We start from the raw sequence: 17,345 nt of genomic DNA on the forward strand, positions 1-17,345 counted from the left end.
CTTCAGGGGTTTCCTCTATCTTTTCACCTTCTTTTGGTTTTTCAGTGCTCACTTCATTTTTCTCTGCAAATTTAATAAATGAATAAAGAAACTTGAGACTTATGGACATTTTTTCATAAATTATTGGCAAATACTTCTTGGTGGAAAGAGTATTTGGTTGCACACAGATTTAGTTTGATCTAAGACATAAGATCGCAAAAAGTAAAGTCATGCAGGGACAAAAAGAGAGAATAAATTTGATCGATTGCTAATGAATATTATGAATATAAACTAACAACTCTATTTTGTTTGATTTCAGATTTGGCAACTATCGGTTATTTTGAGTTCAGCTTGATTTGGCAGTTCATCATGGCGGGACTGACACCCGAGCAGCACATATGCAAATTGTGTAAATTAATTTTGAAAATCACAGTTCAGTTCGAGGAAGTCGTGAGTTTCTCATAATCGATCATCAGAACAATTAATTACAGAAACTGTGAAACGTTTTCACACTATAATTACTCTAAACGAAAATGTAAAATGTTGTTCCGTGTGCACATAACAAACGATAGCTGCTGTACAGTCTAGTATTGATGATAATGCAAATTCGTCAACATGCTCAACAAATTAAACTTGTGCCCTTCTACTTTATAGAAAACTTTGCATAAATATCGCTTATTTTGAGTTAATTTTTTTCTGCAAATTTAATAAAGGAATAAAGAAACTTGAAAATTATGGGATGTTTTTATAGATATTTTGGTAAATATTTCTTGGGGGATAGAGGATTTGGTTTTTGACAAAGGATTTAATTTAATCTAAATTCTAAAACTTTATGCATGCGCAAACCAAAAAAGTAAATGAATAAAATTTATCCATGCGAGGAAGTAAGTATAGATAAAAAAAACGAAAACAATCGTTGGCTCTTGAAGTGATTAGAGACATGTCTTATAGTAAGAAAAGAAAAGGTTGTTTGTGAAAAAGTCCCTCAGCAACAAAGCCAACATAATTTAGCCTAGTGTTAAAATAGCTTTTTCTCTGTTGGTTAAATATAGCCTTGATCCTGTGTAGTTCTAGAAAGTCCACTCTCACAAGTTTTACCATATCTCTTTAAGAAGGTATATTTTATTGCTAATCGCCTGAGTGTAATAGAGTATGGCGGCTATATGCAAATACCGTGCCGTGTGTGAAATGACGTCATGGTAAGGAAACAGAAAAGACTATAAAAAGAAGAGAAAGGATGTTAGAGGGAAGATCACATGAGAGACGTAGATGACATTCGAGAGGACATGCATTATAAAAGACGAGCACGTTTGGAATCACATTTTATACGGGAAAGTACCCAGAAATGTTGTTAAAGACAAAAAGGAGTTGAGTTATTTCTTGTCTTCTGTTGCTTGCAACATAGTCTGCAACAACGTGTTGGGCCCAGGTGTGTGCATATTAACGTGTGGGTAAATGTGTTTTATGTTACGTGCGGTGTCCTTACAGGAGAATGCCGAGGGGGTTTTTCAGGCATTTTTGCAGGTCAGAGTGCTCTTTCTTTAGGGCGCTTGCTCTTCAAAGCCACTCTCCGACTCTTGTGTTATCCTGCCACAAGGGAGGGCGATAAATATTGAGTGGCGATTGTTTGCCAATCTGGATTTAAATAAGAAGAGCAGAAAGTCGACCTGCATTTACTTTCGACAACCGCATAACTCTCACTTTCCTTATTTTGTCCTTCAGTCCTTACATTCCATGAGCGATGTTTCTGACAAAGGGGGAATAATTGCAGTTTTCTGGGTCAAAATTTATACCATCTAACACTTATCGTTGGCAAATTTTTTACCTTGAAATAGTATTTTTTAGCGCCTTACATCAAGTGGCTTCATGTCTTGTTTGGCATGATTTCCATATAAATAAGTCTAAAAAAAAATGTGTTCGTGCTATGCATGTATATTTTTGTCATATTATATTGCTCGATTTGGACCACGTGTTGCAGTATTTCAAATGGCATGACATTTGTATCGATTGCCTATAGAGAAAAAAAGGAAAAGTAGGAAGAAAGAAAAATAGAAGGTTCTACATTAGAGCCACGCCTTGCAATATTTGAAATGTCGTGTCCTATACCTTCGTGTTTTTCATCCACTTTTTCTCCTTCTTTTGGTTTTTCGGTGCTCACTCCATTTTTCTCTGCAAATTTAATAAATGAACAAAGAAATTTGCAGCTTATGGAAATTTTGGATGGACTATTTGGCAAACAATTCTTGGGGGAAGGAGAATTTGGTTGCAGTCAACGGATTCGATTTAATCTAAAATTTAAAAATGGAAACATGCGCAAACAAAAAAGAGAAAACAAAATTTATCATTTGTTGATTAAAATATTTGTGTACATGTACGTTGATCCATCCATCTATCTATCTATCTACTTAAATATCAACCCTACGTTGTCTTATTCCATTAAATGAAGGTATATAGAAAAGACGTTGGAATTAAAGGAATCTGTTTTCTAATAGTTATTACTGAAACATGTTTGGCAAATGTGTATCCATGTAATGGAGCCGCTTACGTGAGTTGTAGCGGCAGCAAACGCAGGACACATATGCAAATGACCGAGTCAGTGCACGTAGTGACGTCACAGTGAAGGAAGACAAAGAACAGATAAAAGGACACGTGGAGAGCAAGTGACGGCGAAGCACGTGGTGAGGATGGGAAAAGGCATGTGCTAACAGAAGATGAATGTGTGGCATATGGTGGTGAGAAACTTTTAAGCTCGTGTCGAGATGGCAGGGAAGATGAGATAAACTAAGAGACTTTTAAAACAAAAAGCAATGCGTTATTTTGGAAAGTAACTTGAATAAATTCTTTTCATTTTAACTGAAAAAATAATTGAATTTTTCCCCCCTTTTTTTGTTCCATTGTGACCGTCTCTACATGCGACGTGTGGGTCCATGTTACCCATTTATCTCTCTACCTATCTGTCTGTCTATCTATCTATCTATCTATCTATCTATCTATCTATCTAAATACCTATTTTAGCTCATTCCATTAAATGAAGGCATATAGAAAAGACACTGGAATTGAAAAAGTCTGTTTTCTAATAACTATTACTGAAACATGTTTTGCAAATGTGCATCAAAATACTGTATGAATCAAAATCTTGACAACTATAACACTGGTTGCAGACAATAGATTCGATTTTATCTAAAAACTAAAATATATAAAAACGAAGTCATGCAAGGACAAAAGAAAAAAATCAATTGTCCATTAATGTTTGAAATGACTGTTTTAGTGTTTTACATTATTGAATTTTTAATTCCAATAAATTAATCTGTCTATAAAAGTTAGAATGTGTGTGTGTGTGTGTGTGTGTGTGTGTGTGATTTCTCAACCTATATACTCAAAGAACTTTTGATCTGCAGACTTGAAATTTGATATATAGTCTATTCAAACATGTGGAAAACTTTTTTAATTAGTTTTTATTCGGATAAAAAGGCTGCTAAGGGGTCAAATTTGAAAATTGGTACGTGTGTGGGGGGTCGGTTTAAAAAATTTTTTTAACTGTTTCATGAAGTTCGAAAACACCTTTTAAAGAACTTGGCAGGCTGGTAATGGTTATTGTACTTGACTCACTGTCTTTAGGTTTTGAGTTCGATCTCAGCTCGAGTAGTTTTGTTTTACCTACAAAAAATGAACTGTTTAAAAAAAGAACATGATACTCGTATGCACACGTCTCAGTTTCTTTCCGTGTTTTTTTTTTTTACTTAATTTTTTTAAAAGGGAATTTAACGTTACGTTTAATGCCGTTTAATGCCGGGCAACGGGTATATCTTCTAGTTGTCCATAAAAGAACGTGTAAGTCACGTAGAGACGAGAAACACGCATAGACAGCCACATAGGAAATGGTCACACAATTTTATTAATACGGATAATGACTTCTTCATAAAAGCTAGTAAATAGGAGAAAACAATTCTGCAAAAGTGATCTTCTTTCGGTGATTATTTTGCAGAGTTGTAAGGACATAAAAAAGATTTTATTCAATGTTTAAATTGATATCTGAAATTTGAGCCTTCTGATCACTGCAGGGACAAGTTTACACGGGAGCTACAATATCACAACAGAACAACATTTCGTTTGCCTAAAAATGGAAAAATAGAAAATACATACCACCTCCCGAAACAAAAAGAAAAATAATCCCCAAAGGAAATTAAAAAAAGATTTTATTCAATATTTAAATATATATCTGGAATCTGGGCCTTGAAATTTGATCACTGAGAACCAGGTTACACAAAGACCCGGGAGTTACAACATGACTACAATTCGCTTGTCTAAAAATGGAAAAATAGAATACCCCCCCCCCCCAAAAAAAAATATACTTCCCTAAAAAAATAAAATAATTAAAAAAAGATTTTATTCAATATTTAAATATATATCTGGAATCTGGGCCTTGAAATTTGATCACTGAGAACCAGGTTACACAAAGACCCGGGAGTTACAACATGACTACAATTCGCTTGTCTAAAAATGGAAAAATAGAATACCCCCCCCCAAAAAAAATAAAAAATACTTCCCTAAAAAAATAAAATAATTAAAAAAAGATTTTATTCAATATTTAAATAGATATTACGTTTCTGAATTGTTGAGATAAGGATTGTTTTTTTGTATTATTTGGATTCATTAGACTACTGTTCTCATCTTGAGTGTCATTTTCAGAACGTTTCGGTCGATCTAACCTCCAACCTTCTTCAGGTGTATCTTGCCAAACTCAGGAATGTTTCTGTCGAACTCAGAAATTTGGACAGAATTTGGAACAGAACCCTTTATTCACTTCACGGGGGTAGCATACTTTGTTCCTTCAGCCATGACTGGATAGAATCCCTAAGTAATTCGCAATTGTCCGCAAGAACCGATGGCGCAGTGGTTAGAGTACTTGGAAAAATCAGTTGTAAAATGTGATATTCTCCTGAAGGTTGAAGGTTCAATTCTTAGTGTGGGCAATCGAAATATACAATTGCGAATTACTTAGGACCTCTATCCAGTCATGGCTGACGGAACAAGAACAACCTACTCCCCATGAAATAAATAAAGAGTTCCATTCGAAATTGTGTCCAAATTCCTGAGTTCAGCAGAAACATTCCTGAGTTCAACATGATACACCTGAAGAAGGTCGGAGGTTACAACGACCGAAACGCTATGAAAATGACACTCAAAATAAGAACAGTAATTTAAATAGATATTTGAAATCTTGGCTTTCTGGTTTGATAACTTTAAGGGCCAGACTAAGCAAAGACCCAGGAGCTATAATATCACAAAATTATATCGACAACATAACTATTCATTTGCCTAACTTCTGGCCCACAAAAAAAGGCCTGAACAGCACCATCATCATTCCGTGATAGCGGCGATTAGCAATGAATTAGCCTCTTCTCAAAAAGTGAGAAGGCAAAGTGTCGGAGGGTGGACTTCTTAGAACTGCACAGGAACATATTTCAGTCGACAATAAACATATGTTTTGTACTTTGAAATCAACAAAATCGCCCATTTTAATGAAATCAATTGATTGTTTGCTCTAGTCAGTGACCCACCGTAGTGCACTGAGGGAAGCTTCATATGCCCACAACAGTGACTTAGTCCACGATACATTGTAGTTTACACTGCTGTGTAGATTTTATAAAATTATTTTTATATAATGGCTTAAATAAAGGTTGAAAAGGCAGAAGTCAAGTATCACGGTTCCAGTGTGTTCTAAATAGAAATATTCATTTCGAACGTGCACCTTGCCTTAACAAAGAACCAGCTGTTGATTTTATACGTCTGACTCTTCTGCTTGTGCGGTGATAAAAATTATCAAATGTACTTGTGATGTAAGGCTGTATAAGGATGTTAACTTTATCCAAAATCGGACTGTTCCTTCTTTTTTTCGATTATTGATTGTTGACACTTATCGGAGGCATTCTAATACAAAACCCTATAATAGAACACTCCCAGACACATAAAGTATGTTTATGTAAAATTTTTTAAAAATCGGCTCAGTCGTTTCAAACTTCATATGGAACAAGCTCACACACGCAGACACATGGACACACAGACAGACACACACACAAAGTGCCTTATGGTCTACATTAATTATTGATAAATATTAAAATCTTTGTGAAAAGAAAGAAAAATAGATGTGACTATGGGTTCTACATAAAGGTCATGCCTTGCAATATTTGAAATGTCGTGTCCTATACCTTCAGGTTTTTCATCTACTTTTTCCCCTTCTTTTGGTTTTTCGTTGCTCAATTCATTTTTCTCTGCAAATTTAATAAACGAATAAAGAAACTTGAAACTTCTGAACATTTTTCATAGATTGTTTGGCAAACAATTCTTGGAGGAAAAGAAATTTTCTCACTACTAGAGAATTCGATTTTATCTAAGATTTCAAAATAAAGCCATGCACATAAAAAAAAATAAGAGAAAATTAAATCGATAATGTTTCTGACTTTTTGAGATGAGGACTCATAATTTGGATTATTTATACTAGAGTTCTCATTTTGAGTGTTATTCGCACACAGTTTTGGTGGATGTAACCTCCGACCTTCTTCAAATGTATCATTGAATTCTGGTATCTTTCTTTTGGACTAGAAAATCTGCTCAGAATTTCAAACAGAACTCTTTATTCAATCCAAAGGGTTAGAATGTTCTCGTTCTATCAGCCATGACGTGGTAGAAGATTTAAATAATTCCCAATTGTATTTTTAGTATCGTACGCACTGAAGATTGACTCTTCAATTTCCAGAAGAGTGTCACTTAGGACTGAATTTTACCCAGTACTTTATCCGTTACGTCATGAGTTCTTGCGCAATAACACTCAAGATTAGAACAGTAATCTAACTAATCAAAATAATGGATAAAAATCGATAAATTATTAATCAATATCAATAAACATTTAATACAAATGAGAAAAAATATTGGCACTTTGAAAACATCATAGATAAAGGGTCAGTAGGGTTCGGGCGATTAAAATTTTGTGGCAATAAGTCTAACATTGGACCTAAAGATTTAGCGGAAGTGACGTCAGACGAGGGATGTGTAAAGATAAGATTTGTAAATCGGATAGAAAATTCATATTAAGCTGATTAAAAGAAAAAATATTGACACTTTGAAAACATCATTTCGTATTTGAATTATATTCTAGAAAATAGAAAGTCAAATAACGATGTGTTTTAGTTTTTTCCGTTTTTTTATTTGCAAAATAAATTATTTATCTTAAAGAATAAACAAACTTTCAACTTATTAAAAAGTCTCCATCAGTTTCTGACATTTTTTTTTTTCTTGTAAATTATCTTTACCGTGGGAGATATAAACTCCCTTGTTGATCATATTTCTTGGAAGTGCGAATAACGGTTGATTTAAAAGCCTTGTGCCAAACGTGGCTGCATGGTATGGATTAAAAAGAAAATATTGGTGCTTTGAAACCATTCTTCTGTATTTAAATTATAGAACCTAGCGGGACCCGTGGAAATTCCACAGTGGCATCTTTCATATGTAATATATTGCTGCAACACAATCACATTGATGATAAAATTATTACCCTGGAAAAGACGACATGATTCCATTTCCGCTTGATAAAAACGGTTTTCATTTTTTGTTGCAGACCATCTATTAATTGGCCAGTTGTATACCAATCCTAAGAACGATAGGAGCCTTCTATCATGTCTGAAAGTGACACAATGTTCAACGAGCTATACAATTCATGCTCTTTACAGATCCAAATTATGACAACAGGGCCATTGCCAACACCCTCAAAATGCATCTCTGGATCACCACGAATAATAGGGACGTGCTTAGGGTAATGTAAGCAAAGTTTACCGCCATGGTTATGGTCTTTGGTGTGGTTTCAAGTGAAGGCCACTTCATGCCACCTCACATCTTTAAAGTGTTTGAAAGTCAACACCAAAATGTACCTGAATGTGTTGAAGAGTGTGGTGATCCCCTGGTACAATCAGGTGGCCGCTGATAGATCCTGGGTGTGGCAGTAGGACTAAGCACCAGCCCACAAGTCCAAAGAGAACCAGGCTTGGCTGCAAAAGAAGTACTACGACTTTGTAACCTAATCTCATTGGTTCCCCTCCTCCCCCGACCTGAATCCACTGGGCTACTTCATTTGGTCATATGTCGAGAACATCACCAACATGACCTCCCACAATACCAAAGTCAGCCTGATTGTTGCTATATACCGAGTATTAGCCAAGCTCCCGCCAATGCCTGTGGAAAAAGCATACTCCCAGTTCTGGACCCGTATCGAGGCGGTGATTGAGGCTGAAGGTGGTTACATTGAATAGATGTCAGCTCTACTACATAGTCAAGTTACCTGAATTGATTTTTTTCAATAAAAGCTTAAAAATAAAGCTGTAGTGTGGTTTTCTTTAGGGCGACACTTTTATCGTTCCACCCTGTATGTACTGTGCCGAGTCATAGAAATTTCCATGTTGGTATCTGGGGGTGCGTTCCCAATCTCCCAATCGAATAATTGATAACTTGGAAACTGTACCACACGTACTACGTATGTTAAAAGGGACTACGGTAGTAATATATAGATTATAACGCCAAATAACGATGCATTTCTTGTTTTCTTTTTCTCACAAATAATACAAAGACATGCACACTAGTAACAAATATCTCTATATATAAAGTAAGGTATATATATATGTGTGTGTGTGTGTGTGTGTGTGTGTGTGTGTGTGTGTGTTTATATATTTCTGTATATAGTAATAACTCTTATCTAATGCATCAATCATTATGAATTTGGGACCTACCAGCGAGGTGTAAGAGGTCCAAATATGGGATATATTTAGTCTAATTTAATTTTATGCAAAGTAGGCAACGTAGGTGGTATACTAAGTATATTTTATTAACATTTACTAGCAGGACCTATGTCGCGCCATTGCTGACGAAAATTGACGAAGCCAAGAACCCACCTCTGTTCCTAAATCTGAACCCTATATCACTATTTTTATTCTAAATTTTACTTTCTATAATATCATCTTTCAAGTTATGCATAAACTAAACTATAAAAACTGCATAAAGCACCTTTTAATATGGAGACTTAAAGCAGCAAAAATCCTCAATCTCCTATAAAAGTGTGAGCTATATGTAGATAAAATATCCTTGACCTGAACGATCAGCCAAAATCAAATGTCACCATTTCACTGTTATCATCATCAGCGGTCCTGCCGTTTAACAACATTGCCAACCATGGCTCTCCAATGTGAGTGGTTATCCATAGTCAGAAATCAATAATCCCGTTCAATCAATCAAACTGTCCATCAAAGTGCGTCTTGGTCGACCTTGCTTTTTCGATCCTGTCATTCTACCAGTCAATACCAGATGTCTTATGCCTCTTTGACGGTAAATATGTCATAAGAATACCATTTGTCTTTTTATAATTTCCATCAGCCTTCCTTTAGTGCATCCAGATCTAGTCCATATTTCCAAGCAACCCCTAACATTTGTCTCACAAACCAAATTTTTGCGCTATTAATGCATTTCTGCAACCATATAACAAGACAGACGAAACATACGCCTTAAGAATGCACTGTCTAGTCTTGAGCGTGATGGCATTGGAGTATAAATATTAAGTTTGATACATTCTTGTTTACTCTGAGCTTTACGTGATCTTATATCACACCACTGTAGATGTAATCCATGATCCAAGGTAACTGATCCACCTCAGTAATTTTAGATGCTTCTATATGCTGGAAGATTTTCTACTCGAATAGCTTCTTTCTCTGGATCGTTTGCTTTTGGAATTCCCTTTCAGCTCCTTGTTTCCCCGACAGTAATGACATGCAGAAATTTTAATATTATATAAGCAAACATCTTACTATCCAACTCCTTATCATAGTTGTGCCCTATAAATCTGGCCCTACTACTGTTCCGTCTGCCTGCTTCCCACCGGACTACAACTTGGATGTCTTCAAGTCCAACGCTAATAAATTCCTAATGAACCGCCCCCTTAAGTAAACACTTCATCAAATCTCCACACTAACGTAATGTACTTGCAATAACCCTTATCCCTGAGTGGCTTCCGGGCCTTGATAAGTGGTGATCACTGTGTAAAAAAAAAAAAAAAAAAAAAAAAAAACTATAGTAGCCTTTTAGACTTCAGTAGAAATATGACTTGTTTTGGGTGACAAAGCAAAGATAAAAATATGAAAATAATGTTTAGGTCTTGAACTGACTGACGATATGTCTTGCAGTTTTTGGAATGGCATTTGAATCAATTGTCTAAAGAGAGAAAAGGAAAAGAAAGAAACACATAGGGAGAACTATGGGTTCTACATTAGGGCCATGTTTTGCGCTATTTGAAATATGGCGTCTAATACCTTCAGCTTTTTCTACTTTTTCCACTTCTTTTGTCTTTTCAGTGCTCACTTCATTTTCATCTGCGAATTAAATAAACGAATAAAGCAACTTGAAACTTATGGAAAGTTTTCATAGAATTTTTGGCAAATAACTTTTGGGGAAAAGAAGTCTTGGTTCTTGACAAACGAATCGATGTAATCTAAACTCTAAAAATAAAAACATGTGCAAACAAAAAAGAGAAAACAAAATTCACCATTTGTTGGTCTAAATTACTAATTGATAAATATCCAAATATTTGTGTACATGTGCGTTGATCAATTTCTATAATCTAATGTGTGTATGTATGTATGTATCTATCTATCTATCTATCTATCTATCTATCTATCTATTTTGTCTTATTCCATTAGATGAAGGTATATTGAAAAGACTTTGGAATTGAAGCAGTCTGTTTTCCTGTGGCTATTACTGAAACATGTTTTGCAAATGTTTATCTAAATAGTGTTTGTATAAATCAAATTCTCTGTGACTATTACACTGTTCTGTTTATTATATTATTAAGTATAAAGGTTCTCTATTTTTATACACTGTGGATGGTTTAGCCTGATTGTTTTTTTTTCTTCTAACTATGCATTGAACTTTTACACTTAAGATTTCCTACAAAAATATGTGTATCTTTTCTGAATATAACATATATATATATCGTTCTAAAAGTAAAGTGTCCTGTATTTTTAGCTCAAAAAAAAAAGGTTGAAGTGCTATGAAGACGAAATTGGTACCATTAAAACGAGCGACCTTTTTGCTCCAGAGTTTATTTTAGTCACCACTATTCTCAATGCAATTTTGCTAACAATCCAATGTAAATGAAATGAAACGCGAGTGTTTATAATATAGTGCTCAGTAATAGAAGAGCTGAATTATGTTTGTTATTTACACAAACATTATTGGCTACATATATGCATACATGTTTCATCTGCGATTTTATTTAAAATCAGTCTTCTTTGTACACATACACTAACAAGAGTTTTTTAGGAAACGTTTTTTCTCACTGCATCAAACAATGCGGAACAAAACATATATATATATATACATATATATATATATATATATATATATATATATATATATATATATATATATATATATATATATATAATGAGTAGGCTTGGATCAAATACAATTGTATTTGTATTTCAATTGTATTTAAATACAATTTTAATGTAATTGTATTTGTATTTGTATTTTAACATCACAAGAAAAAGTAATTTCCATTTGTATTATGGCATCCAGGAAAATAGTATTTTGTATTTGTATTTATATTTGAGAGAGAGAGAGAGAGAGAGAGAGAGAGAGAGAGAGAGAGAGAAGGAAACTTTCAGAGCTCTAATGATAATAAAATGCAATGAGGACATGATATAGAATGTAATGTAATGTCAAATTTTGAAGGAAATATTTCTTTTCTTTTCTTTTTTTTGCATATTTTCAGATTTCTTTATTACTTTGAAAAAAAAAAGTACTTATATTTGTTTTTGTTTAAATCAGTTATTGTATTTTTATTTGTATTTTGAGATTGAGGAATAAAAGTATTTGTATTTGTATTTTTAGACTTGGGAATAAAAGTATTTGTATTTGTATTTCTGGTAACCTAAACGAAAGTATTTGTATTTCAATTGTTAAAAGTCAGTATTTAATCCAACCCTAATAATGAGGTTGTATTGTGGTATCTATATATATTGAATTGTGGTATTTATATATTGTATTGTGGTATCTATATATATATTGTATTGTGGTATCTATATATATATTGTATTGTGGTATCTATATATATTGTATTGTGGTATCTATATATATATATTGTATTGTGATATCTATATATATTGTATTGTGGTATCTATATATATTGTATTGTGGTATCTATATATATATATTGTATTGTGATATCTATATACATTGAATTGTGGTATTTATATATTGTATTGTGGTATCTATATATATTGTATTGTGGTATCTATATATATATATATATTGTATTGTGGTATCTATATACATTGAATTGTGGTATTTATATATTGTATTGTGGTATCTATATATATTGTATTGTGGTATCTATATATATTGTATTGTGGTATCTATATATATATATTGTATTGTGGTATCTATATATATTGTATTGTGGTATCTATATATATATATTGTATTGTGATATCTATATATATTGAATTGTGGTATTTATATATTGTATTGTGGTATCTATATATATTGTATTGTGGTATCTATATATATATATTGTATTGTGGTATCTATATACATTGAATTGTGGTATTTATATATTGTATTGTGGTATCTATATATATTGTATTGTGGTATCTATATATATTGTATTGTGGTATCTATATATATTGTATTGTGGTATCTATGTATATTGTATTGTGGTATCTATATATATTGTATTGTGGTATCTATATATATATTGTATTGTGATATCTATATATATTGAATTGTGGTATCTATATATATATTGTATTGTGGTATCTATGTATCTTGAATTGTGGTATCTATATATCTTGAATTGTGGTATCTATATTATATTGTATTGTGATATCTATATATATATTGTATTGTGATATCTATATATATTGTATTGTGGTATCTATATATATTGTATTGTGGTATCTATGTATATTGAATTATGGTATCTATATATATTGTATTGTGGCATCTATATTATGATATCTATATATTAAATTATGAAATTGAATTATGATATCTATATGTCTTGAATTGTGATATCTATATATCTTGAATTGTTGTATCTATATATATTGAATTGTGGTATCTCTATATATTGAATTGTGGTATCTATGTATATTGAATTATGGTATCTATATATAATTTATTGTGGTATTTAAAATGATATCAAATTTAATCATTTGCTCGGAGAGAAGAAAAATAGATGTGACTATGGGTTCTACATAAAGGTCATGCCTTGCAATATTTGAAATGTGGAGTTCTATACCTTCAGGTTTTGCATCTACTTTTTCTTCTTCTTTTGGTTTTTCTTCATTTTTCTCTGTAAATTTAATAAACGAATAAAGAAACTTGAACTTTACGAAAATTTTTCATGGATTATTTGGCAAACAATTCTTGGTGGAAGGCAAATTTGGTTGCACACAACGGATTCGATTTAATCTAAAATCTAGAAATAAAAACATGCGCAAACAAAAAAGAGAAAACAAAATCACTTTTTGGTTTATATTACTAATTAATAAATATTAAAATATTTCTACAATCTATCTATCTATCTATCTATCTATCTATCAATCTATTTATCTATCAATCTAAATATCTATCTATCTATCTATATATCTATCTATCCTCTTAATAAAATATGAAAATATATAATATAAAAAGTTCTAATGCAAAACGCGATGAGCGCCATTTTCCAATTTGCAAAGTTATCACTAGAAAAACGTGGTGGGTTTCAAGACTCTACATCATCCCAGCATCCCATCATCCCATCATTCGCATAATGTTTCTTTACTATATATATATATATATATATATATATATATATATATATATATATATATATATATATTACTATCCTCATGTGCGCCTCTGAGTCTTGGAATCCATACAGACATCATATTTACCAATTCGATGTATTTCATAAAAGCTGTATGTGCTCAATCTCTGGCATTAACCTTCAAGACAATGTAGCCAACGCTGACCTTTTCACAAAGTGCAATATTTCTGGAATTGAGTCATTCCTTATTCAGTGCCAACTGCAGTGGACTGGTCATGTCTTGAGAATGTCTGATGAAAGGATCCCAAAAATCTTAATGTACAGCCAGTTGGACGGAGAGAAAAGGAATTTTGGGCGACCATTAGTGGGGTACAAAGAGCAATTTGTCTTCAATTGGTATCGCACACAGCAGTCTTGAGAACAATATATATATATATATATATATATATATATATATATATATATATATATATATATATATATATATATATATATGATTCTAAGTTTTACATTGATGCACTCATCAGTCTAAACTATTAAAATTGGCGGAGGAGTTTGGTAGAGTCTGCAATGGTCAACTCTTTCAACTTTGACCTGTTTCCAGTCAAATTTCGCCCCTAAACTGCTTAAAACGCTTGCCGCATATCTGAATACCCTTTATCTAAAATTCCAAATGTTTTGATCCAAAATTGGTTGAATAGTTTGCTAGAGACCGCAAATGTCAAATCTTTTGAACTTTGACCCCTTGGCAGTCAAATTTTCGGCCAAAACCGATTAAAAAGCTTGCCCTATGTCTCAATACACTTTATGTAAAATGTCAAATGTTTATATCAAAAATTGGCTGAGTAATTTGGTAGAGACTGCAGAGGTCAAATTTTTTTTAAACTTTGACTCCAATTTTAACCCTTTAACATTTATTGTTTTTGGCTCAAATCAAATTAAAAAGTTTGATTCATATTCAAATAACCTGCATCTATAATTTCAAGTGTTTAGATTAAAAATTGATGGAGGAGTTTGGTAGAGTTTTTGAAGGTGAAATCATTGAACTTTGACCCTTTGACAGCCAAATTTCTGGCCGAAAACCGAAATATCTGGCGTGAGCATGTGAACTCCATCATCTTCACTACAGTTGAATGATGACGATGATGACGATGATAACGATGACAATGATAATGATGATGATGACGACGACGAGTATGACGACGACGATGACGACGATGACGATGATGATGACGATGATGACGACGATGATGATGACGATGATGATGATGACGATGACGATGACGACGATGATGGTGACGACGACGACGACGATGATGATGATGATGATGATGGTGATGATGATGACCACGACGATTCCGATTAATGTAGTTTTAGAATATATCTACTTATGAGGGTCTATGTCCAAAACTCTTGTAACATATTTTCACTCTATGGACGCCTGGTGGGAATGAAAACTCCACGATATTATTGTACATCTTTTAGGCAAAACAGATTCTCATTTTAATTCCAAAAAATATATAATCATTTGGGTTTCACGTTCAATACAACAGCAACATTAGATAATTTGTTTTTAAAATACATATTTCATGACTGAATGATATTATATTTAAAAACGGGGGTGGACGGTGATAACGTATGTCCGAGCAGGAAATTGCTTTAATGTATTGCTATCTATATGATTAATTCAGTTTCGTGAATAAACATCAAACCGTTTTTTTTATACTTAGGGCAACAATGTCAAAAGTGCTCAACAATCTGTAATAGTGAGAGCTAAATACAAAGAAAACAATCCCATCCTTTAAATAGGAAGATGGCCATAAATGCAATAATGTTAGTAGTAACTAAAAATCTCTAAAAAAAAAAAATGAAAATCTTTTATTATCGACAATCTGACTGTTCAACAGATCTTGCTCGGTAGGACTTCAGACTATGACGTTATTTTTCAGTGCAAGGGCCTGAATCTATATTTAGAACGGTCACGGCTAAATACAAAGACAATAATCCTATCCCTTAACTGTCGATATCCATAGACACCGGACCATTTCCTCCTCTTTTTATTTCCTTAGATAATCGGACTTTGGAATTCCCTTCCTGTTTCCTATGTTTTCAACAGTACCAACATGCAGAAATTTTAATATAACGTGACCAAATATCTTGCTGCCCAACTCCCTAACTATGTTGCTCCTATAAATCTGTCCCGTATCACTATAGTCTCTTACGTTTTAATGGAAACATGCATTGTTTGGAGTGAATAAAAAGGACAAAATATATGAACATATCCTTTGATTGGTGATATGTCTTGTAATGTTTGGAATGGTATGGCATTTGAATCAAGTGTTTAAAGATAAAAAGGAAAAGAAAGAAAAATACAAAGGTAACTATAGGTTCTACGTAAGAGCAATGCCTTGCAATATTTGAAATATGGCGTCTAATACCTTCGGGTTTTTCATCTACTTTTGGCTTTTCAGTGTTTACTTCGTTTTTCTCTGCAAATTAAAGGAATAAAGAAACTTGAAACTTATCAAAATGGAAAACACAGTTCTTGATGGAAAGAGTATTTGGTTGCAGACAGAGGATTTAGTTTGATCTAAGAAATAAGATCGAAAAGATAAAGTCATGCTGGGACAAAAGGAGAATATAAACTTGATCTGTTGTCAATAAATTTTATAAATACAGGCGACGAACTTTAAATTGACAACACTATTTTGTTTAAAAATGGATTGGAAATATTGGGGGGGGGGCACAAAATAATATTTGCCTTATCTTACTGACTAAACAGGTTTCATATTTAGATTTTGGTTAGAGAGGTATTCCGGTCAGTAGTACAGGGGAACACCTCGCTTTACTTCATAAGATATAAATACAAGAAGGCAATATAAACAAGAATAAAAGCCAAAAGACAATAAAAAATGACACTAAAAAAAGTTATAGCTCTACAGAAAATTAAATATTTCTTTCTTCATTTAAAGAAATTTGAATCAATTTCCTAAAGAAAGGGAGAATAGAAAAACATAGGGATGACTATGGATGGGTTCTACATTCGGACTACGCCTTGCAGTATTTAAATGTAGTGTCCTATACCTTCAGATGTTTCCTCTATCTTTTCTCCTCCTTTTGGTTTCTCAGTGCTTACTTCATTTTTCTCTGCAAATTTAATAAACGAATAAAAAAAAATTAAATTTTATTAATTTTTTTTTCATAGATTATTTGGCAAACAATTCTTGGTGGAAGAAAAATTTGGTTGCAGACAATAGATTCGATTTAATCTAAAATCTAAAAATAAAAACATGCGCAAACAAACAAAAAAAGAAAAGAAAATTTATCATTTGTTGGTCTAAATTACTAATTGATAAATATTCAAATATTTGTATAAATGTGCTTTGATTAATTTCTACAAGTTACAAATCTATCTATCTATCTATCTATCTATCTATATATCTATCTATCGAAATACCTATCTATTTTGTCTTATTCCATTAAATGAAGGTAAAAAGAAAAGACGTTGGAGTTGTAG

The 17,345-nt window shown here is 32.7% G+C and overlaps 1 protein-coding gene across 50 annotated transcripts in view; it reads right to left on the reverse strand.

The window, feature by feature from the left end:
• The window catches only part of LOC145261258 (uncharacterized), a 652,396-nt gene that overhangs the window by 160,853 nt on the left and 474,198 nt on the right, over positions 1-17,345 (reverse strand). For 9 of the 50 annotated variants that reach the window (XM_080119659.1, XM_080119671.1, XM_080119664.1 and 6 more), the window contains 7 exons: positions 16,913-16,975; positions 16,267-16,317; positions 13,319-13,372; positions 10,326-10,385; positions 6,189-6,251; positions 2,086-2,148; positions 1-63 (listed from right to left, as the gene is read on the reverse strand). The exons of 10 other annotated variants lie outside the window; for them this stretch is intronic. In XM_080119659.1, the coding sequence (XP_079975785.1) occupies positions 1-63; positions 2,086-2,148; positions 6,189-6,251; positions 10,326-10,385; positions 13,319-13,372; positions 16,267-16,317; positions 16,913-16,975 (417 nt within the window). The remainder of the gene's footprint in view (positions 64-2,085; positions 2,149-6,188; positions 6,252-10,325; positions 10,386-13,318; positions 13,373-16,266; positions 16,318-16,912; positions 16,976-17,345) is intronic. 31 more of the 50 variants (XM_080119687.1, XM_080119683.1, XM_080119693.1 and 28 more) reach the window with 23 other exon arrangements.

Source organism: Euprymna scolopes, chromosome 37 (assembly GCF_053919585.1).
Source record: "Euprymna scolopes isolate OS-2025 chromosome 37, ASM5391958v1, whole genome shotgun sequence".
In the NCBI taxonomy this organism is placed as follows: Eukaryota; Metazoa; Mollusca; class Cephalopoda; order Sepiida; family Sepiolidae; genus Euprymna; species Euprymna scolopes.